General features: G+C 25.2%; 13 protein-coding genes across 13 annotated transcripts; 3 read left to right on the plus strand and 10 right to left on the minus strand.

Moving 5' to 3' along the window:
• Nucleotides 1-167: 167 nt before the first annotated feature.
• On the minus strand, nt 168-1,484 carry BN7_3093 (MDM34 family protein; the record flags this gene model as incomplete). The annotated part of the gene is made up of 1 exon (XM_011276281.1): nt 168-1,484. The coding sequence occupies one exon, from the start codon at nt 1,482-1,484 to the stop codon at nt 168-170; it is 1,317 nt and encodes a 438-aa protein (XP_011274583.1).
• Nucleotides 1,485-1,876: 392 nt separating this feature from the next.
• On the minus strand, nt 1,877-2,500 carry BN7_3094 (uncharacterized protein; the record flags this gene model as incomplete). The annotated part of the gene is made up of 1 exon (XM_011276282.1): nt 1,877-2,500. The coding sequence occupies one exon, from the start codon at nt 2,498-2,500 to the stop codon at nt 1,877-1,879; it is 624 nt and encodes a 207-aa protein (XP_011274584.1).
• Nucleotides 2,501-2,778: 278 nt separating this feature from the next.
• POP6 (ribonuclease P/MRP protein subunit POP6) lies at nt 2,779-3,288 on the minus strand (the record flags this gene model as incomplete). The annotated part of the gene is made up of 1 exon (XM_011276283.1): nt 2,779-3,288. One exon carries the CDS (start codon nt 3,286-3,288, stop codon nt 2,779-2,781), a length of 510 nt encoding a protein of 169 aa, XP_011274585.1.
• A 291-nt stretch (nt 3,289-3,579) lies between these two features.
• On the minus strand, nt 3,580-5,676 carry BN7_3096 (putative prophage-derived transglycosylase; the record flags this gene model as incomplete). Its single annotated transcript, XM_011276284.1, has 1 exon — nt 3,580-5,676. The coding sequence occupies one exon, from the start codon at nt 5,674-5,676 to the stop codon at nt 3,580-3,582; it is 2,097 nt and encodes a 698-aa protein (XP_011274586.1).
• A 1,574-nt stretch (nt 5,677-7,250) lies between these two features.
• ORM1 (sphingolipid homeostasis protein ORM1) lies at nt 7,251-7,826 on the plus strand (the record flags this gene model as incomplete). The annotated part of the gene is made up of 1 exon (XM_011276285.1): nt 7,251-7,826. One exon carries the CDS (start codon nt 7,251-7,253, stop codon nt 7,824-7,826), a length of 576 nt encoding a protein of 191 aa, XP_011274587.1.
• A 434-nt stretch (nt 7,827-8,260) lies between these two features.
• Nucleotides 8,261-9,742, minus strand: BN7_3098 (TBC domain-containing protein; the record flags this gene model as incomplete). Its single annotated transcript, XM_011276286.1, has 1 exon — nt 8,261-9,742. One exon carries the CDS (start codon nt 9,740-9,742, stop codon nt 8,261-8,263), a length of 1,482 nt encoding a protein of 493 aa, XP_011274588.1.
• Nucleotides 9,743-10,490: 748 nt separating this feature from the next.
• On the minus strand, nt 10,491-11,096 carry BN7_3099 (uncharacterized protein; the record flags this gene model as incomplete). The annotated part of the gene is made up of 1 exon (XM_011276287.1): nt 10,491-11,096. The coding sequence occupies one exon, from the start codon at nt 11,094-11,096 to the stop codon at nt 10,491-10,493; it is 606 nt and encodes a 201-aa protein (XP_011274589.1).
• A 1,194-nt stretch (nt 11,097-12,290) lies between these two features.
• On the minus strand, nt 12,291-14,237 carry MAG2 (RING-type E3 ubiquitin transferase MAG2; the record flags this gene model as incomplete). The annotated part of the gene is made up of 1 exon (XM_011276288.1): nt 12,291-14,237. One exon carries the CDS (start codon nt 14,235-14,237, stop codon nt 12,291-12,293), a length of 1,947 nt encoding a protein of 648 aa, XP_011274590.1.
• A 1,122-nt stretch (nt 14,238-15,359) lies between these two features.
• TDA5 (Tda5p) lies at nt 15,360-16,265 on the minus strand (the record flags this gene model as incomplete). The annotated part of the gene is made up of 1 exon (XM_011276289.1): nt 15,360-16,265. One exon carries the CDS (start codon nt 16,263-16,265, stop codon nt 15,360-15,362), a length of 906 nt encoding a protein of 301 aa, XP_011274591.1.
• A 413-nt stretch (nt 16,266-16,678) lies between these two features.
• Nucleotides 16,679-17,317, minus strand: TSR2 (Tsr2p; the record flags this gene model as incomplete). The annotated part of the gene is made up of 1 exon (XM_011276290.1): nt 16,679-17,317. The coding sequence occupies one exon, from the start codon at nt 17,315-17,317 to the stop codon at nt 16,679-16,681; it is 639 nt and encodes a 212-aa protein (XP_011274592.1).
• Nucleotides 17,318-17,815: 498 nt separating this feature from the next.
• CNA1 (calcineurin catalytic subunit A) lies at nt 17,816-19,501 on the plus strand (the record flags this gene model as incomplete). The annotated part of the gene is made up of 1 exon (XM_011276291.1): nt 17,816-19,501. The coding sequence occupies one exon, from the start codon at nt 17,816-17,818 to the stop codon at nt 19,499-19,501; it is 1,686 nt and encodes a 561-aa protein (XP_011274593.1).
• A 105-nt stretch (nt 19,502-19,606) lies between these two features.
• LOT5 (Lot5p) lies at nt 19,607-20,431 on the minus strand (the record flags this gene model as incomplete). Its single annotated transcript, XM_011276292.1, has 1 exon — nt 19,607-20,431. One exon carries the CDS (start codon nt 20,429-20,431, stop codon nt 19,607-19,609), a length of 825 nt encoding a protein of 274 aa, XP_011274594.1.
• A 1,389-nt stretch (nt 20,432-21,820) lies between these two features.
• DPI8 (Dpi8p) lies at nt 21,821-22,129 on the plus strand (the record flags this gene model as incomplete). The annotated part of the gene is made up of 1 exon (XM_011276293.1): nt 21,821-22,129. One exon carries the CDS (start codon nt 21,821-21,823, stop codon nt 22,127-22,129), a length of 309 nt encoding a protein of 102 aa, XP_011274595.1.
• Between the last annotated feature and the right edge of the window lie 1,389 nt (nt 22,130-23,518).

Raw genomic sequence — 23,518 nt, forward strand, 5'->3', positions numbered from 1 at the left:
AAGCGCTCTGTTAATATTACAAAGCATTTTAAATAAAACTACAGAGATTTTGATCAAATTTTTTAATATATAATACATTAATTTCATTGAATAAGTTGTTACATTGTAATTATCCGTTTTTCCTTGTTACTATTTCCTTTATTTACCCAATTTCCCATTAATAATTTCTAATCAAAATCATAAAAAACTTCATCATCATCATCCTCATCTTGTTGATTTTGTTGATTATTATTCATAAACTCTTTATAATCATTATTTAAATTAATATAATTTGAAGAAGGTCTACCCTTTTTATCACTTTTATAAAACTTATCAATACTCAATGCATATGTATCAATATCTTTTAAATTTGAATAATTTGGTAATAAATCCATTGGATGAGTTAAAGATTCATATGGATCTAACTTTTCCAAAATTGGAGAATTTGATTTCAAAGTTTCTTCAGTAAGATAATCATTTAATGAATTTGTTGAAGTGAATGATGAATCAATTAATGTTGTTGAGAATTCAGATTCAGATTCTAATAATGATGATGATTGATTAGTTTGATCAATATGAATCTCTGGAGTTAATGTTGAAGATTGTGAAATTTGATGTTTTGTATGTTTTTTAGATTTCATCTTGATTCTTCTTCTTTTCTTAAAACTCAAGTCATTATCATGAGATTGATTAACTTCCATGTTTTGATATTCAATATGTGATAAGGCAATACGTTGAATGACATCTTTGAAACCTTGTGGTGCTAACGAAAGTGTATCAAACCCATGTTCTTGTAATTTGAAACAACTTGTTGTATTTAAAACTTCTTCTTTATCTTCTATTTCATGATCACCAATATGTTGATTATTTTCAATTATTGTATCTATTTTAGCATTATCTAAATCTTCATTTGGAATATAAGAACGTAATAATTCTGGTAAATCATGCTTTAAACCTTCAGTTATTAGATTTAATACATCATTTTTTAAAATTTTAAATAATTCATCATCTAAAAATTCATCTAATGAAGTTTCAAAATCTAAATCAATAAAAGGATCATCATTGAAAACAATTGTAATTTTATCAAGATTATAAACCACTGTTAAAAAAGAATCAATTTTTAAATTTTTAATCTTAAATTCAACAGGTAATATTGAAGATTTATCAACAAGTATAAAATTTGGTTTTGTAAAATCATCAAATTGAATTAATTTTATTGAATTTGCTTCATAATCTGTCTTGAATGTAATATTTAATTCACCATTGTATAAGAATTTGAATAAACCTTTAAATTTATCTTTTTTCAAATCAATAATTTCTAATAATTCAAAAATTGGTGGAGTTTTACCTATTGATAATGAAGAAATTGATAAATTTTTAGGTATTTCATTGGATTCATTAGATTGATCATTGGTTTCATTTGTTTGAATAGAAGATAATAATGAATTTATTGAAGTTTTCAAATCCAATATCTTCAAATCCATCCAGTTGAATAAGAAAGACATGATTTATATTGCAATTTGTTGGTAATACGTAGTAATTAATACCTCGCTTTTCCCGATAAGATGTGACACCTTTTGCTTTCGGGAGGACAGTGAGGGTATTGAATGAGTAGCAAAATTAGTAATAGCTGATGAACTTTGATGAGCTCTTTAGTATGTTGTTTATATCTTGTTTACTTTGTCTTTCTCTTTATTCCATGATCTTTTCTGTCTGAGATGTGTTTCGCTTCTCTTTAAATAAAATTGAAATGCTGGTTTCAAATTCAATTTTCTTTTTGACATGTGTTGGGCGGATGCGGTAGAGGACACATTCCTTCTCTGTTGGACCAACGTTACGTAATACAATATCTTTTATACTCATCGATTTATTTATTTATACTCAATATTTATACATTTTATCTGGTAAAGTATCCATAAAAAGGTTTGGGAAGAGATCTAATCAAGTCCCATGTAGATATACCAATTATTTTCGTCCTTTTCCATATCCTTTTCCATCCATTTTTAGTTAAAACCATCCATCTATTCTCTCTTTGGAAACACCACCAAACTTTTAAAATCCCATATTCAATTGTTGGGTCTTGTTGAGATGGTAATTCAACCATTGTATCATTACTTTGATCATCACTTTGATGTTCACTTTGATCACTTTGACTTCCATTTTCAACAACTAAAGTATTATCATCACTTAATGCTGGTTCTGGATATCTTATAGCTTCATCAGCTTTAATTTGTGACCTTTTAGCTTGTAATTTCCTAACTTTGTCCTCCAAAGTCTCCTGTTTAGGTAATTGTGATTCAATATCATCTTGTTTCATATAACTCTTTTTCAAATTTTCAGGTCCATAAATCATATATAATAATACTAAATAGCATCCATATAATGAAATTATTGCAAAAAGTCCAAATACAATAACCATGGGTATAACAAATATAAAATTTGATATATGTTTTTCAGTTTCTGGTGGTAAATTCAATTTACTTAAAAATTGATCATATGATGTATCATTAGTAATAGTCATTGTGTGTGTGTGTTGTTTGTTGATCTTTAAATCTTGATAAAGTATAAATTAGGGAAAGAAATATCTTTAAAATGGGTAAAGCTTTTTTAAAAAGAAAACCTGGAGTCCCTTTCTTTTCATTATAAATTAAATAATTTATTATTCTCAATTTATTCCTTAAAAATTCACTTCATTAACTTTTAAATCCCGCTCAAATAAATCATCTCAATTTTTAGACCTCTCAAGAAAAGCAGAGGCACACTAGAATTTCAAATCTTCAAAACCCTTTCAAACCCAAATCACACCAATTGTCTAGTCCAATCATTAAATCCATCTTGATTAGGATTTATAGAACGAATCATTGTATATAAAACAGGAACTTTTAAAGTTTTATCTAAAATTTCATTTTTTTTAGTTGAAGTTTCATAAAAATCTAATTTATTAAATTGTTCAAATTTAAAATCTATACCTTCATTTGTATTATAAAATTCTCTTAATTTTAATTTTAAAATTTCAATAATTGATGATAATTTTTGTAAATTTTCACCTGAACTCATTAAAATTATTGAATTTTTTTCTTCAATTAAAATTTTTAATAATTTAGAAATTTTTTTTTGAATTTTATCACCTTTTTTAATAATTATTGATTTATATTCTTGTTCTGATGTTGATGAATTTGTTGATGAAGAATTAAATACTTGAGAAAATTGAAATTGTTCTTCTTTTGATATAGATTGTTGTGATGATGGATTTTGTTTTTGTTTTTTCAATGGTGGTTGATTTTGAATTGAATCTTGACTACTATTCATGATGATTATTTGTTTTGAGGTTATCTTATAGAGTATTGTTTTACTTTAGCTATGATGTTTTAAAGTAAGTTAGCTTGTTCTCTGCTTGTATATAGCTTTAAAATTTGCATACATAGTTAATTTCACTACGCTTTTAATTTTTTTTCTTAATCACTTCCCCATCAAAATATATAATATGAATTCGCGGGTATCTACAATTAGGTCAAAAATTCATAATAATAATACACATAATTCATTAAATAGTTATATAAATATATAAAAAACAGTTTTTCTTGATCTTCAAGTTTTCTTTTAAATCCTATATTCATCACCATGTTTTATAAAAAACTTGATTCGATCTTTTATTCCTTCTTTATCACAATTAAGATAATTTAATAATCGTTCTTTATAAAAAATTGATAAATCTTTTGTAGATTCATATTTGACAAATGCTTGGATGAATGCCTTCCATTGATTATAGTTCCAGTCTTCTGAATCTTTTGGATCTTTTGGATCTTTTGGATTTGAAGAATTTTGTGGATTTTTTGATGTTTTGGAAATTTGAATTGGAGTTTTGGAATTAGATCTAAGGTTATATCTTTTTGGTGTACTTGATTGGAAATTTCTTGTGTTATCAACAACATCTTTATTTTTATTAATATTATTTGAAACTTCATTAATAACATTTGAAAAACTTTCATTTATTTTTTGAGTTTTATCATTTCGTATTAAATTATTATTATTATCATCTATATTGTCATTATCATCATTTTTTCCTTTCTTACCTGTATTATTCAAACCATTCCTATTAATTGATGGTAATATTGGATATAAAGAAGTCTTAAGTTCTAAAGGTTTAGGTGAAACATGTTTTCTATTTTGAATTATTGGTGATTTTGATAAATTTGGATATAGTGAATTTGATTTCCCAATGTTCCCAATGGTTTCTTTCTCTATATTGAGAGTTTTCAAATGATTATTTAAAGGTTCATTTGATAATGAAACTGTTAATTGAGGTGGTGATATATCTTCATCACTTGAATCAAATCTTGAAAGATCAAATTGATTATAAAGTTCTTTATTAGTAGTAGTTGTGGTGATGTCATTATTATTATTGTTATTATTATTATTATTATTATTATTATTATTATTATTATTATTATTATCATTGTTATTGTTGTTGCTGTTGGCAATAATATTATCAATAATGTTATTATTAACAGAAATTAATTTATTTTGTGGAGATTTACTAGTTTGTCTTGATTTTCTTCTTTCTTCATATGCAATTCTTTCCTTTTCAATAGTTGAAAGTAATGAATCATTAGGTTTTGGATTTATAAATTTAGTTAATGTTGTGTTGAAATGTAATGGATTAGATTCTAATTGTTCATGATCATGTTCTTCTTCATCATATTCATCAACTTCATTTGAAGTATTTTTAATCAAAGATGAAGAAATATTCTTGGGAAATTTAGTTGAAATTCCATGATTAGTCCTCGATAAGTTTTTAGAAGGTGATGTTAATAAACTATTATTAAAACTTTGTGAATTATTTGATTTTAATATTTTAACTGATGATATAGTTGATGAAGATTTTTTCAGATTTTCATTTGGATAAAAATGTTTTTCAGGACTTTCTATATCACTTGGTATAGCGCTTTGTAAAGTATTATCACTTTTCAAATGTGAATCATCAAAATCGTCATCAAGTTCATTATAATCATGATCATCTTTTGTTGATAAACTATAATGTATTCGACTATTTGATATAGTTGACATGTTTGAAATGTTTGGATTATTTAAATTAATTGAATGATTTGTTAATCTTGAATTTAATTTTGGTATATTGGAGGGTTTTTGAAGTTTTCTTGAATGATTTTTATCTTTGGGACTTCCTGTTAAATCATTATCATCTAGATCATCTTGATCATCGTCATGATCTTTTTTCTTTTTAATTAATGGAGTACCTTTCCTTAAAGGTTTTTTTGTAGATGATTTTAAAGGTTGTTTAATAGTTGAAGAATGAATATTTTGATTTCTTATTGATCTTTGACTTGATTGTAATTGATAATTTGTATTATCATTTGAAGATTTATTATTATACTTTGAATTAATTAATTTAACAGGTGAAGTAACAATATTTGAATCAGTATTTCTTGGATATGAAACATTCCAATTAGGAGTTACTCTTGTTGAATTTGATTGTGATTGTGGTTGTGAATGTGAGTGTAAATGTGAATCTGCAGTATCAGATCTTGAAGATCTTCTTCTCTTCTTCTTTATACCAGATGATGATTGACTTCTACTTGGTGTTAATTTATTTAATACTGGATTATTTGAATAAGCTTCTAAATTTGAGCCTAGCTTTTCCAATATATATTCCTCATGAGGACTCTGATGATCCGACATTATACACCAGGCAGTTGCAGCAGCTTGAATTAATGACAATGGGTCAGCTTGATAAATGAAAATGTATAATTTGATATCTTTTGTTTAATGAATGTTTTAAATAAACAATAAACAATCAATTTTCATATACTAGAAAAATTCGCGACGAACGCGTTTTTTAGTACAATTATACAAAATTACTTCAGCTAAATTAAATTATTCAATGAGTAAACCCATAATGGCTTAAGGAAAAATAGTTAAATGACAGCAGTATACCTTAAGTTTCTTCATTGTGTGAAAAAAAAATGGTTCCTTACTATCAAAATTTCTCTTAAAATTCGAAATGATAGCAAAAAAATAATAATGAAGGATGCGAGGTTCGAACTCGCGCGGACAATCGTCCAGTAGATCTTAAGTCTACCGCCTTAGACCACTCGGCCAACCCTCCTTTTGTTGAGACAAGAAATTGGCGTGTTTTTCAGACTGGGACATTCCCGGATATTTGCGCTTTCGCTGGTTTTGGGGTTATTTATAAGTTTAAACATTACCATATGATAATTTATGCTTCATTTGATATATAAGATACTTTAATTTCAATTTTACTCATATTTAATCAAGTATTTTCATGTTTGTAATATAATTAGAGATGCATGTGGCTTATGTGATGATTATATAATGCTTATGTAATATAAGAATAATCGTATAGTATATTCAAATTTCACATGGTTATTATTTTAACGGTTCTTCGTTTAATGGTCAATATGAATGTTTTGTTTGTGATTGGATGATTGAAGTATAGACATTGTATTGTATCAACAACTTATATTCAATTCTATATGTACTTATTCTATTACTCGAACTACTACTACTAAGTACTAATTAATCAGCTGTCATGATCATGATTACCCACCTTTGACATAATCAGCAATGTAGAAGCAAATGATCAAATGAAACATGAAACAATAAATGAAAAATCAAGAGATACAAATAATAAAATAATATATGGTAATAATAAGATATATAATAATTTAATATACACGTCATGTATTAACTAGTGTATTTCTACTTATTATATCTTGGTTATAGATGAATTAGTAACTATGTCAATATCGATCGTATGAACTTGGTTTAAATTGGAGTAAATAGGTATCAACTAGTACAATATAATATATACACAATAAACTATGTAACAGTCATAACAGTCATTAACCATCGCCCCATTTCCAATCCAGTCATCTCCATTTCCATTCCATTTCCTTATCAAAATCAAAAAATCAAAATGAAATTTTGAAAAAGACAACAAAGAAAAAAAAGTGCAAAAAAAAGAACCAATTTTTAAAAAATGAATCCCTTGTTACACCAAAACAAGACAACAAGACAACGTTTAAAACAAGAATTTAATCACAAGATATTACAAGGATTATCAATATCTAATCTATAAACAACAATAAAACAGTTTATCAAACAGAAATCTATTAAAAAACCGTTGATTTACAAATTTATACCATATACTGTATATCCCAGAGGCAAAGAGGCAAAAAAAGAACAACAAAACAATAAAACAACAACAAAACAATTACAAAAACATTACAAAAATGACTACAACACATGAACCAATTTCTGTTGATGGATCATTATCACCAAATTCAAATACAAATAATAATAATCAACATCGTCGTCGTTCATCATCAATAATTTCTCATGTTGAACCTGAAACTTTTGAAGAAAAAATTGATCAAGATTCAACACCAAATTTAAATGCAAATTGGGTTCATTCAAAAGGTGCTTGGTTAGTTCATATTGTTATTATATTATTATTAAAAATTTTCTTTGATTTAATACCTGGTTTATCAAATGAAATTAGTTGGTCATTAACAAATGCTACATATGTTATTGGTTCATATATTATGTTTCATTTAGTTAAAGGTACGCCATTTGAATTTAATTCAGGTGCTTATGATAATTTAACAATGTGGGAACAATTAGATGAGGGAGATTTTTATACACCAAGTAAAAAATTCTTAGTTGGTGTACCAATTTGGTTATTTCTTTGTTCAACTCATTATAGTCATTATGATTTAAAATTATTTATTATAAATTTATTAATTTGTGCTGTTGGTGTTGTACCAAAAATTCCAATTTTTGATCGTTTAAGAATTACATTTTTTTAAGGAGGTAAACCCCTGGGAACCAAGGAAACCCCTTTTTGAAAAATAAATCATGAAATTTATCTTTTTTGCATTTTATTCTTTTTTTTTTAATGATACCATTACCATCCCATATAATTCATGATTTTATCAATTAACAGCTTTATATGATTATTTATGATTCAATTTTATCAATTTTATCCCCAATTACCTATATTTTTCTATTGGTTTATTATAATTTTTTTTTAAACAAAAAAATTTTTGATTTGATCTTGCATATATTTTTTTATATAACAATTTTTTATAAGCTATATTTTATAGGAATTTAATTTGAATATTGTTTTTACTTGAAATTTATGTAAGAATGTACTACAAATGTTTAATAAATATACCTCTATACCTTTATACCTTTATACCTTTTTTACCTAAATGACCCAATAAATAAATTCGAAAGTTAATCATCCATATAAACGATCTTTAACTTTATTTAATATTGGATCATTTATATCATTTGATAAACATAATTTATATAATTTTTCAATTAATTCTAAATCTGTTGTTGTTGTACTTGTTGTATTGGTTGTACTTGTATTATTTGTTATTTTTGAATCATTTGAAAAAATTGATTCATTCAATGATGATGAAGAAGAATTTGAATCTGATTTAAATGATAAATTATTTAAAACTTTTGATAAAATTGTTGTACTATCTACTTCTTCTTCTTCTTGTTCTTGATCTTCCTCTTCTTCTTCAATAAAATTTTTTAAATCAAGATTCATTAATTCCATTATAAATCCTTCTAAATTATTACCAAATACTCCCCAACACATTTCTGATAATAAATGTTGATAAATTAATTCAGAATCATTAATTTGCATTAATAAATTTAAATTTTTTGATAAAATACATATACCAATTCTTAATAATGTTGGTTTTACACCTTCAAACATCATTATATCGAAAACCCTAATTAAAAATTGGAAAGGTATAGTTATTGAATAAAATGATAAAAACCATTGTGAAAGGAAAATTTTTAAATCAATACCCAATTCAATGAAATGTTTATATAATGAAGGTAATTCAAGTGATAAAATTTTTTCAAATTGATTAAACCATTTTTGTAAACCTGACATCTTGGAATCATAAAGATATCTTAATTTATTAATTTCAAAAAATTTAATTAAAGAATTAAAAGTTTTAAAATCATTTTCAAAATGGAAAAAAATTGGTGATACAATAAATTGTAAACCTTGACAATAACCCATATCAGAATCATATATACTAAAAGCATTCAAGATCTTGGAAATTTTTAATTTTGTTTCAGATTTTTGGAAAATTGATAAGAATGGATAAGTTCTTTCAACATCCTTGGTAATAATTCTAATATCTGGTGAAATATCTTTATTTAAAGATTCATATAAATTTAATAAATATTCATCAACTGTGCCCTGGGAATCATTTGAAAAAGTTAAAACACCCCAAATACGATCTCTTAAACTTGCAGGGATACCATTTGTAATCATAAATCTTGTATAATTTGGTAATGTTGAAATACAATTTGAAAAATTATTAATTAAAAACCACCAAAATGTAATTTCTAAATCATCTGGAGTTTTAGTGGAGTTTAAGTAATCTAAACAACATTTTTGTAAAATTTGTTTAGGTTGTTGATTTTGTGCCATTGAATCATTTTCATAGATTGATTGATTACAAGCTGAACAACATAATGATAAATCAAATGAACCCTTTTGGGTTAATAATTCCTTAACATCTTGGTAATTCAAATCATTTAAACCTTGAGTTGAAGTGGAATTTGTAGTTAATTTTTCTAAATGAGATGATAATAATGAAGTTTGATTAGTTGTTGATGAGCCTAGGAATTCTTGAGCTTGTGAAAGGTTTGATTCTAATTGAAATAATTGTTGAAGAGATGAGTCCATGGTGATGATAATAGTTAATGAATGAATAGTAGTTAGTGAATGAAGTGAATGAAAGTAGTAAAGAATGACTGGCGTTGAACGCTGGAGTAATAAATGAATGGACTGAGTTGAACTGAACTGAACTGAACTAAATGAATGAATGAATGAAGAGTGGTAAAGCAATAAATAAATAAATAATTAAATATTTTTTGAAAGGAGTTGTTTTTTCTTCCCATTCTGATCTGAATCAAAACAAACTAAAACGCGAAGATGAAATAATCAACAACTACTAATTATAAGGACAGAAGGATAGTGAATACAATAATAAGAAATAGATGATTGCATTGTTCTATACTCATTTCTATCTTTGTTTTAATCTTCATTTCCATACTTTATCTTTTGTATTTACTCATAGTATACTAAAATTAGCCGCTGTGAAAATAATATATAAACAGTGAAGGATCCTTACAATTTCAATATCAAATCTTCCAACGTCAGACGATTGTTTATTGATCTCAACCATTCTATTGTCTTGTGAAGGTTATTGATTGTATTATTGCCAAACTCATATTCTGAAAGCACTTTTTGAGTTCATCTACATATTGGAATCTTTTATTTGTTAATCTTATTAAACAAATTGAATAAAATTAATAGTATTTATTGATTAAAGTATAGAGTTTGTTCTTGTTAACCACTACAATTCAATCTATATATAAATCATTTTCCATTTGAATATAATATAATGTAGCTATTAGATCCTTAATTACACCTATTTAACAACATCACTCTCTTCAACTTCTTCAACTTCACTTTCACTCTCTTCAATAACTTCCTTCTTTCTTCCTATTCTAATCCACCATATAAAATGTGATGTAAATATACCCAATTCCATAATCCCAACTATACAATAAATAACAATCCCCAAGATATCTAATTCTTTAGCCAATCCAACTGATAATGCACTACAAAATGCACCTAAGAAATCTAAAGTCAAGAATATAAAATTAATCCCAATAACTTGACCTTGTCTTTTAGATAATTCAAAATATGGTGGTAATAACCCCAAAACTAATAAAATTGAAGCTAAAATACCAAATATTAATGAAGGCCAAGTTATACCTTGCTTGTATAATCTTTTCAAAGGTATTATAAATCCAATCTCAACCACTAATGAAATTAAAACAAACCCACCAGCATAATAAACAAGCTTAGTTCTAGGTTTCACATTAATTGGTGGATAATATAACGTTTGAATCCATGTAATTAAACATAATATCGTAAAACATTGTGGTTGAATTTGAATAGGTATATTTGCATCTCTTGATACAAAAAATATAGAAAAAGGTATACCACTTAATGTCCATAAAAATAACATTAAGGGACTAAGACCTTCACAACTTTTTTTTTAAAATTATAAATAATTTGTGGTATTAATTGAATACACCAAAAAATTGTACCTATTGTTCCCAAGAAATTTGATATAGTATCTTTTGATATTGTACTCATTATAATCATAAGTCTTTCCAATAATTCAAGTAAACCATTTCGAAGATCATTAATGAGTATAAACATCAGGATATTGAACTCTTTATATAATTCTCTTTAATAATGATAAATTTCAAGGATATACATTTTTTTTAATTCCGGTGGAATTTTAATGTGTCAAAAATTTTCACTTTTATTACATGATGCAGTATATATTAATTCATTTTATTTGTATGCATTTGATATGATCATACATATATTTAATACAAGTATATAACTAAATTATCACTCTTTATTATATACTCTTTTGTAGTTGAAGCTAATGATCTAAGGATTATTTTACTTTATCTTATAGCTTATGTAATGTATGACCAATCAATATCATTCAATTAATATAAATTTATTTTAATCCACTTAATTTCCTATTTATTTATATTTGAGATATACTAGAATAATCCTTATGAGTTAAAGTATTATATTAGGAGCTAAAACTACTAAAATTCAAAGTTTAAAATTTTGGAATTTCGGATATTTTGGAAATTATCAATGTCCAAAATTTTATATTTAGTTCAAAACTGAAAATATAGTAAAAACTAAAAATTTCAAACCCTTTAAAACATAGTTTTAAATAGTGCGTTATACTTTAATCATCAATAGAAATATAATAGTCTTAAAATATTGCTGAAAATAGAAAATTTGATGTATTTTAAAGCTGAATACTTTATATTAATTATTGATATGGATTACTAAGGAATTATGTAAGCAATATATTAATTTTAATAGTTTGCATAATTATTAATTAGTTTAAACTAACTACTATGTTGTTCTTATTATCAAAAATCATAAACATCGTTCAAATTATTTATACATATATACTATATATATGATTTAATATAATTAAATTTCTAATTATAAATGACAAAAAAAAAACTTTAAAAAAATGGAAAAACCAACAAAAGTAAAAATCATAAACATCATAACAATCCTTTTTTTTATTTATCTAATATTTTTTTATATTTTTATTGTATTTGTATTGTATTTGTATTGTATTTGTATCGTTTTTTATATTTTTATTGTTTTTTTCTTAATATCCACGACCACTTGATGAAGTTAAAACTAATAATTTCTTTTTTCTTCCCTTTTTTTTAGAACCATTTGATTTTTCATTATTTTCTTCTTTTGCTAATCTAATTAATTCTTCAGTTTCAAAATCATCAATATTATCATTATTATCATCTTCATTTGATTTATTTTTTGGGATTTTAGTACCCCAAACTGTTGTTAAAAATTCTTTTGAAGTGGATTCATTCTCTTTAGTTGGTAATTCATTTTCTTCATCACCTAATGGGAATGATTCATCATCTAATGTTGCAAAATTCTCAACTGAATTAAAATCATAGTTCCCCCAACCTTCATTTTCATTTTTATAAAAATCAATAGTTTTCAATTCTTGTTCAACATCAACTTTCCTTTTATTAAAATCTTCTTTTTTAAATTTATTTAAATTTTTTTTAAAACGATCATTTAATTCTTTACCAAATTTTGATTTTATTTCTGGGGATAACATATTTTGCCAATTAATTTCAATGAATGCTAATTCTGTACCTATTGGTAAATGACCAAAATATTTAAATTTTTTCAAATTATTCAAGGAAACTTGATCACCATATTTAATATTATCAATTTTTAATAATAATGTAGAGGGGAAATTATCATATGATCCATAAATATTTAATAAAACTTTAATATCTAATGATGATAAAAAAAATCTTGTTTGTGAATTAAATGAAGTTTGATAAAAGAAAAAACAATTTAAATCATTTAATTTTGATACATTTTTATTTTCATTAATTGATAATGAATCAATTGAATTAACTAATGGATTTGGTTCATTAAAATTATCATTAAAACCTTTTCTATAAGATTCAATCATTGTATCAATTTCTTTTATTGCCCTAAAGACATATTTCCCATCATCATTATATAATAATTTATCTTCTTCATATTGATTTATTATACCAATTTTATCTTGTTCATAATTATCGATGATAAATTTTAATCCACCTTTCATTATTCTTGCAAATGGATATAATTCAGTATCAGAATACCATGGGATATTACCAATTTTGGAATGATTTAAATTTAATCCAAATGGTAATGGTAATATATTTTCTTTTGGTTTTGCCATTAATTTTAATATAACATCTTGACCAATTTTGGGGATTTCAAATCTTTCATCTGTAGGGTTTATCAAGACAGGTTTAATATTATCTGGTTTAATAATTTCTGAACAAAGGGGACATTCTTTATATTTTTTAGGTATTGATTGCTTTTTAGATTGAATTGGTTCAGAATCTAAGAAACTTAATAAACAAACATGACATAAGATATGACCACATGAAATCATTCTTGGTGCAATAATATCTTCAGTTAAACAAATTGGACAATAATTCCCCCTGGGGACAATAACTCTTAAGATTGAATTATTTGATAAAATTAAATTTGGATCTAAAATTTGTCCATTATAATCATTTCTATAATCAACAATGAATCTATAATTTGCATTAACAAATTCATCATTTTTTAAATGAATTTTATCATCATTATTTGATCTTCTTCTTGGTTTTCTAATACTTGTATGATTATGATTATTTTCTTCACGTGATGGTAAAGAAAATTCTAATAAATGATTTATAGAAACTTGACCTCTTCTTCCCTTTGGTTTAAAATTACCAGACATTACTTGATCTTCTAAATTTAAATCAAAATCTTCATAATTTATGCTTTCCATTGAACTTGAACTAAATTTTCTATTATTACCACCACCAACTTTAGATTCTCTTGATTTATTCTTTTTATTCTTACCAGTTCCATTACCATGACTTTGTCCAACATGATTAGAAGGAGGAGGAGCAGAATGACTAGATAAATTTGAATTTAATTTTTGTTGTTTTAATTGAGATGATGATGATGATGGAGTCACTTGTTTATTTGGAACAAACGCTGAAACGTTAGGATTATACTTCGACATTGTAGAATTACCTCTGGAGGACTCTGAAGACACTGAGACACCTTCTTTCGAAGGAAAATTGTTATATTGAGGATCCAATGTTGACAATTATTTGAATATGATAGGATTGAAGGCAAAAAAAAAACTTGATTATTAAACCTCCTGTTAAATATAGCAAAATGAGCTTTTTGAACGTGCTTTTTTTTTCTTCTTGAGTAATATGACTCTTTAGTTGAGCAGTGAGCAAGACTTTCCAAAGAATTCACCAGGATAAAACGAGCAATGAAGCTGTTTAAAACCTGTGTTTATTTAAATATTTTGGATTGTTTTTTTGGTGATGGTTTCTTAAAATTAAAATTTAAAAGCACGGTTTTTAAGAAAAATGAGAAAGTCGCGAATTTATGGTGATTTAATTTTGCCTTTATTTATCAATTTATATTAGGTGTCAATTTAACAACTGATTTATATTCAATTAACCAAAATGTCTTTTAAAACTGCAAATAAAAAGTATGTTATTTATCAGTGTTTTACTTTGATTCATTACTAACATTTCACCAAGTTCTGTTGTGGATTTACGTTCAGCCACTGATGAGAAATTACCAATTGTACGTGTTCATTGAATTACATTAAAGAGGGTATATTTTTATTAACAATTCATTAGGCATTGGGAAAATTAGGATATAAACAATCATTCACATTGATTGATACAAGATTAGGATTAGGTGTCTTTTCCGTTTTAATTGCTGGATTAACATTTTATGTGGAAAAACAATTCAATTTCAATGATTCATTAATTTATACTAAAATTTTATTAGGTTTATATTTTATAATAACAACTTTCCAATTAATTCATTTAAAATTTGTGGAAAAATCAATAATTTATCAAGGTCAAAACTTACAAAATAATAATAATTTAGAAATTTCTGGTAAAATTGATAAATTTATACCTGAATATAAATTAAATTTTAAATTAACAAATTCAAAAAAATCAACAATCGAGTTTACAAAAGTTTTAAAATTTAATGAAATTTTTGATAGATTTGGTAATTTACATGAATCTGAATTAAATAATTGGATTGCAATTCAATTAGAATCAAATACAAAAGAAAACTAAGTAAAAATTGTCTATAATATATATCTATTCTATTCTATATTTTGTTTAACACTTGTATCCATTTGACTAAACCACCGGGCAAATTCATTCATAAAGAATGGTAAAATTCTTAAAATTGGTATAAAATTTGTATAAAAAGGTCCCTGTATAACACCACGTTCACCTAATTCAATTTTATTAACAATTTCATTAGCTAAAACTTTGGATTTTATTATAGGTGCAAAAAATTCTCTTGGTGGTTTAACATCTTTAAATAATTTTGTATCTAATTGACCTGGTGTAACTAATAAAAATCTTATATTTTTATTTGATATTAATTCATGTGATAAAGAATCATGTAGTGAAACAAGGAAACTTTTAGTTGCTGAATATATTGATAAATTTGAAGGTGAAACTAAACCTAATATTGAAGCCATATTAATTATATATAATTTTTTGGAAGGATTATGAAGTTTTAAAAATTCTTTTAATAAGATGATTGGTGCCATGGTATTAATTTGTATAATTTCATTGATTTTTTGGTAATTTAATTGGATTAATAATTCATTATGACGAATAGCTGCATTATTTATTAAAATTGTTGGTATACCATATTGATTTTTAATTTTATTTATAATTTCAAAAATTTCATTTTCTTTGGATAAATCACAATTAAAATATATTGAATCAATTTTTTCAATTGGTGGTTCAATATCTAAATTTAATACTTTAACCTTTTTGGAAATTAATATTTTAGAAATTTCTAAACCTAATCCATTTGAACCACCTGTTATTAAAGCTAAATCATTTGAATTTAATTTATCCCAAGGACCTCTTGTTTTATATAATGTGTTTATATATTTTATAATGAGCCATAGTGTGATAATCCCAGATATTATATATGATATGATTCTTGGTAATAATATACTTTTCAAATTGTTAATAAAACCACTCATATATCATTATACTTCAAAAAGATTCAAAATACTCACAAAGATCCTAATAAAAATAATACAGTGGACAAGGGACTAGTAACAAATGATACTATTGTATCTATTGTGATCATACTTATTATAAATGGATCAGCGAGTGACTAAAAGGTTAATGTGAAAAGATTCTTTTCGATCTTGTTTACATATTTTGTTTAAATTTGAGTTAAATTTGTATATAAAAGTGAAAAATAAACATGATTGGTACACTACTCTTCTCGGGCCAAAAAAAATTATTACCATATAAATTAAAGAAAGTACTACAAAAACAAAATATTGTTTTGAAATTTCTATAATTAATTAATATACAAGTGATTTAAATAAATCTATGTTTCATCTTTTTTGTATTTTTTTCATGTCATTACGTATTGATATATTTATCAATTTCTCTTTTTACCCTTTTTTTGAACCAATTCAAATCCATCATCATCAACTATAGGACCTTGAGGTTCATCAACACCACCCATTTCAACATCTTCATCTATTGGTTCACCTGTTATTTTTGATGGTTCTTCATCATCTTCATCATCATCATCATCATCATCTGAAGAATCTGGATTTAATGGATCTTCATTTATAGTTATATTTAAATTTCTTGCAGATCTTTCCTTTTGTTTAATTTCCCATTTTGAATATAATTCATGAACTTCTTTATAATCTTGATCAAAACATTTTCTATAAATTTTAATAATTCTATCAGCAATAATTAAAGAAGAATCATCTTCAACATTAACATCAAATTCATCAATCATTGCATTTAAAATAGTTTCTTCAATCAATTCCACATCTACGATTTTTTCATCAAATAAATCTAGGACAATAGCAGTGATCCAATCTCTCTTAGCTTCTGATTGAGCACCACCCCATTGATTAGCCACTGCAATATCTAAAGCTTCCCATGAATATATAATCATTGAAACACCTAATTCAAAATTAGCTTGTTGTTTTTCAATAGGAAATTTCAATGATTTGGAACCTTCTTGAGCTTCAACATAGTCAGTAGAGTCTATAACAGCCATGATGAGTGTATATAATATAATATCAACAATAATATCAAATAAAACAATAATATAAATAAATCAATAAATCAAAATGCAAGTAATATAAATTTTTTTTACTTATATAATCTAATCCAATTCCGACCACACCAAATCTTTAAAATTCCCATACAAAAATGTTCTTAACTATGAGACCGGATCTTGCTTTATTGGGCCAGGCGCAATTTTGAATTCTCTTTTGATTCTTTGACCAAAATAGTCAGAATTCAATTTGTCTTGAAAATTGTATGGGTAATTGAAATTATAAGGTATTTCATAATTTTGATTGAAATTACAATAATTTAGTATTGAATTGATTATTGGATTGGTATTCATTTCTATCATATTCAATTTCTTTTCTTGATTGTTTTATTCTTGTGATTGTTGCTCGATTGATTGATAAAGGACTGTGATACCTAAACCATTGATAAATCATTGATAAACCATATTTATCAAAAATACTCCAATAAAGATTTTATAATGTCATCAGCTCAACAAAATTCTGAAAAAATTGATGCAGCTTTAAGAGCTTTAAATAAAACACCAAATCAAACTCGTGATTTTTCAATTCATATTACAGAAGATGGTCAAAAAGTTTCAACAAAAAATCGTATAAATAATAATGTACCACCAATTATAAATAAAAAACCTTCAGATAATGAATTATTCTTATCAAATGGTATACCCAATTTAGATTTTTTAAAAAATCATTTCCTAAGAGAAGGTAGATTAACTGAAGAACAAACTATAAAAATTTTAAAAATGGGTTCAGATGTCTTGAGAAAAGAACCAAATTTATTACAAGTTCCTGCTCCAATTACTGTTTGTGGTGATATTCATGGTCAATATTTTGATTTAATTAAATTATTTGAAGTTGGTGGTGATCCAAAAGATACTTCATATTTATTTCTTGGTGATTATGTTGATAGAGGTTCTTTTTCAATTGAATGTTTATTATATTTATATTCAATTAAAATTACTTATCCAAATACTTTTTTCCTTTTGAGAGGTAATCATGAATGTAAACATTTAACTGATTATTTTACATTCAAGATGGAATGTTTACATAAATATTCATCAAATGTTTATAAAGCTGCATGTGATTCATTTAATACATTACCTTTAGCTGCTTTGATGAATGGTCAATATTTTTGTTGTCATGGTGGTATATCACCAGAATTAAATAAACCTGAAGATTTAAATAAAATTGATCGTTTTAGAGAACCTCCAACAAGAGGTTTAATGTGTGATATTTTATGGAGTGATCCAATTGAAGATTATGATGAAAATACAGATGATGATGCCCTGTTTATACCAAATAATGTTCGTGGTTGTTCTTATGCTTATACATTTAAAGCTGTTTCAAATTTCCTTACAAGAAATAATTTATTAAGTGTTATTAGAGCTCATGAAGCCCAGGATGCAGGTTATAGAATGTATAAGAGAACTGAAACTATGGGTTTCCCTTCATTATTAACAATGTTTAGTGCACCAAATTATTTAGATACTTATAAAAATAAAGCTGCAGTTTTAAAATATGGTAATAATGTTATGAATATTAGACAATTTAATTATACACCACATCCTTATTGGTTACCAAATTTTATGGATGTTTTCACTTGGTCATTACCATTTGTTGGTGAAAAAATTACAGATATATTAGTTTCAGTTTTAAATATTTGTACTGAGGAAGAATTAGATGAAGATACTCCATTAGATGAAAATTTCAATAAAATTGAACCTATTCCACAACAATCAAATGTTCAAACATCACCTGAACCAATTGAAGTTGAAAATGAATCATTATTGAAAAAACGTGCATTACGTAACAAGATTTTAGCAATTGGTAGAGTTTCAAGAATGTTTCAAATCCTTAGAGAGGAATCTGAAAATATTGATAAATTAAAACAATTAACAGGAGGAAAATTACCAAAAGGTTCATTATTAGGAGGTTCAGATGGATTAAGAGAACAAATTAATAATTTCCAAGATGCAAAAAAAGCAGATTTAGCTAATGAAAAATTACCACCAACTCATAAAGAAATTGAATTAGAAGATAAAGAACGTGAAGAACGAATTTTAAAAAAAATTGATGATTCTGTTGAACATGATCCAAAAATTCAAAGATTAGCAAGAAAATATTCAAATTCAAATTTTAATAGATGAAATTTTGGTAGTGTTGTATATTGTGATTTATAAAGGAATAATTTACGTATGTTTGTTATTAGTTGTAGAATAAATTATATATTAAATAAGTTTCATGCAATGGTATTAATTTCTAATTTTTTTATTAACTTCCAAAGATTCATCAATTTCATCTCTAAATCTTGTTTTTAAATTTATATCATCATTATAAATACTAACCATTATACTTGAAGGATTTTCCACCAAGTTTAAATTTTTTGTATTTAGGTCATCTGCATTACCAGAATTATCATAAAATTCATTTAAATTTTCATCATTATAATCATTTATATAATCATTTATATTAATATCTATAAGTTCTGGATCTTCATCCATTTCATCATCTTGATCATCACCATCATGATTTGGTAAATTATGAAAACATGAACATTTCCCAATTGAATTAAAAGTATTAAAAATTAATTTATTACCTTTATTAAAACCAAAAAATTCATAAGTAAATAATTTTTCAATAGATTCATTTAAAAATCTTTCATTTTCAAGATATTTTGGTCTAAATGATAATTCTAATATTTCATCAATATGCTCAAGATTTAATTGTAAATATAATTCTAATTTATTAAAATTATTTTTCCTTACTGCATGAGCTGGTATATCTAAATAAGATAATTCAATACCTTTATCTAATGAATTAAACCAAATTATAAAACTTGTATTTAATACAAATAAATCGATCAACTTATCATCATCTTCAATACCAAAATCTATTTCACTTCCTAATAAATTTGATAAAATTTTATAATTTGAACATTGTAATAACCATTTTCTACCACCTCCATATAATATTGGATTTTCTTGTAAAGAATATTTTATTGGAGTTGATTTTTGATATTTTTTTATTGGATCACAATTTTCAATTGAAGGTTTTATAGATATTATATTGGGACTCATTATAATGATTTATATAGTGTGGTAATATGAGTATATAATACGTTTTGTTTTAATGTTTACCATTTTGATTTAGATTTTGGCGTTTTTTTCTTAAATGTCCGTTTATCGAAACGGAATTATAAAATTAAAAAAAGCATATGCTAAAAGTTGATCGCGATTGAGATTTGGATTTAGTATGGAATAGTTGATGATGAAGTTGATGATGATGTTGGTGGTGATGGTGGTGTAGTTGATGATGATGATGATTATTCAGTAGCAAATTGTAATTTATCATTGAGATGAAGTAAAGAATTGATATTGATATTCAAACTATTCTTACATAACAATCACTCGTATATAATACATCGGATAAACTTGAAGCAAAGCAAGTAAAATATTGTACAAAAGTAAATCAGTAAATTTATCAATTAAATTGCTTCAAAGGGATAACAACAACGTATTATGATATATAGTCAATACATCATACTAGCAATAGATCAATAGAGTATCATTACATACTATTAGCAATTAGATATCCACTTCCCTTTTAGCCCTTCTATACCACTATTGATATCATAGTTAAGTATCATTTTCCTATAAAGAGTATAAAACATGACACAAAATACACCCATAGATATCATAATACCACAATGAAATTAAGTGCCGGTTTGCGAGTAATTTCATCAACCACTTTATCATTTCTTGTTGTTGCTAATTGTTCCTGACTTATTCGAACTTCGGAGATACTTTTCACACCCTGTTTGAACCCTGGGCACCTTATTATCAATGGCTGATTTTATTAAACAAAGACGTTAACGAATGCAGACCCGGAGATTTTAACAAACGGTGAAGATTTGATTAGTATTACACTGAGTCTTGATATGACTATACAATCTATAATGATATCTAACTATACTATATTATACACTATATTATACTATATCCTATATCTCCACTAGTTCACTGTTCTACACTTCTCCAATACTTCTCCAATACAATCCCCAATACTCAATATCTATAGCGCTATGTTTGTATGTATTTAAAATCAGCTAATCTATTTTATTGTACGATTTTTAATTTGCGATTGGTTCTCAGTGATTTTTGATAAAGCAAATGGTCATTCATTTCTTTAAAATTTTTTTATTTTTTTTTTATTTTTTGGATTTTTTCACTTTTTGCACAGTTTATCCGCGATTTGAGCAATAGAAATTTATAAAATTACATAGTTAAGGGAATTACAAACCGTTAAGGGAAATAAGAATCAGATATGATTGTGGTGTAAAATATATTTGTAATGTAACATGTGGTTTATGTGGTTTATTATAAAAAGATTTAAATATCCTACTTTTGACACAATGTAATTGTAGTTACTTATCATTATAGTTATCTATACACTACACAAACCATACAATGATTGCACATATCACTAAAAGATCATTCTCTTCAACTTTAAAATCAACTTTAAAAGATTCTTCAAAAGCTGCTGCTACTTTAGTTGATTTACGTTCATCAAATATAACAACAAATTATTCAAATAATATTGGTAATTCATGGAAATCATTTGCTGAATATAGAAAATCTGCAATTCAACATGGTCCATTAAAAAAAAATTTATTATTAAAAAATAATGATATTGAACCAATTTTAACTGAAAATAAAGATTATGGTGTTAGTCAATCTTTTGCTGAAAAGGCAAGATCAATTAATTATCGTGTTTAATTGAAATCATGGTTATTATATGATACATTGATACATTTACATTTATGAAGTTATGAGGCGGTTAAAAAACATTGGTTATATGAATTGTGTTTAATAGAGATTCACCAAAAAAGAAGAACAATAGAAAGATTTGATTATATATATTCATGCTGGTTCATGAATTTATTATGTTTACTTCGGGTTATAATTAATCAAATATTATTTGATATAATTTGATCGATTACTAGGAGATTTAATAATCAAATTGGAATTGTTTATACCAAAGATCTTTAACATTTAATTTTTTTATAAGATATAATAAATTATTATAAATATTTACAGTGTAGTTCAACTTTTGATTATTATATAATATAACAAGGTGATTTGTAATTATCTAATCGCTTCATTTAAATACGCTTTTAAATACAATGTAACCGCATTCCGTTAATTATCAAGGGTACTTCATACAAAGATTAATAATATAATATAATATCATGTGTTTATGCTAATCTTCCCTTAAACCCTAATACTAATCTTGTCAACAACGTGTGATCTAATACAAACCTTATACTATAAAAATGATCTGATTTGAAGTCATCAATATATTATTAATTATATCCAAGATTTAAACATCACATCATTAATGTCTTATAATATTAATATGTCCTTAATTGTTTATACCCTGGCCATGATGATTCTAGTTCATCGTTAAACCTTCCAATTCTAATCTCTAAAATCAATTGTCAACATCTACAATAAAGAGTTTAAAAGTACTGTAATGTAATACAAATCTATAGCTGGTGTACACAGTACGGCCGTAAATTTACTATCAATGAATATTCAGATGTCAAGATTATAATCAAGATCATTATAAAGATCATTTAATTCATTCATTAATGACATAATTAAAGATAATAACTTAATCATAAGCCACTAATGTTATCAATTGTGGTTATCTTATGCTTATCTACTCAAGTCAACCCCTCATATATAGGGTCTAGTCAAATTACCGCCTGCTGTCAGTTTTCACAGAAAATTTAATCTGGTTCCGATTTCCTAAACTGTAAAAACCATAGTTATATAATTTTTGGACATTTTTCTTGGTACCTGATAATCTTTTAAAGTTCCTAGTCTTGATATTATTATACGTCGGTCTAGCTTAAACAACTATTACCGATAAAATATATATCAAGTGCCACATGTTTAAATGAATAGTACTACTATAGTTAACGTAAATTCGTAAAAATGTATGGTAAAGTAGTCTATATACTATAAGAAGAAAAGTTGATGAATGGTTAAATTAATTCAGTTTATATAGGTATATGGTACAAATCATCACTTATACATTTTAGATAAAGAAACATACATATATCTTTAAATTTTAAACGAACGCGATTTCCTAATTAATAG

Source organism: Wickerhamomyces ciferrii, contig 00083 (assembly GCF_000313485.1).
Source record: "Wickerhamomyces ciferrii WGS project CAIF00000000 data, strain NRRL Y-1031 F-60-10, contig 00083, whole genome shotgun sequence".
Taxonomy (NCBI): Eukaryota; Fungi; Ascomycota; class Saccharomycetes; order Phaffomycetales; family Wickerhamomycetaceae; genus Hansenula; species Hansenula ciferrii.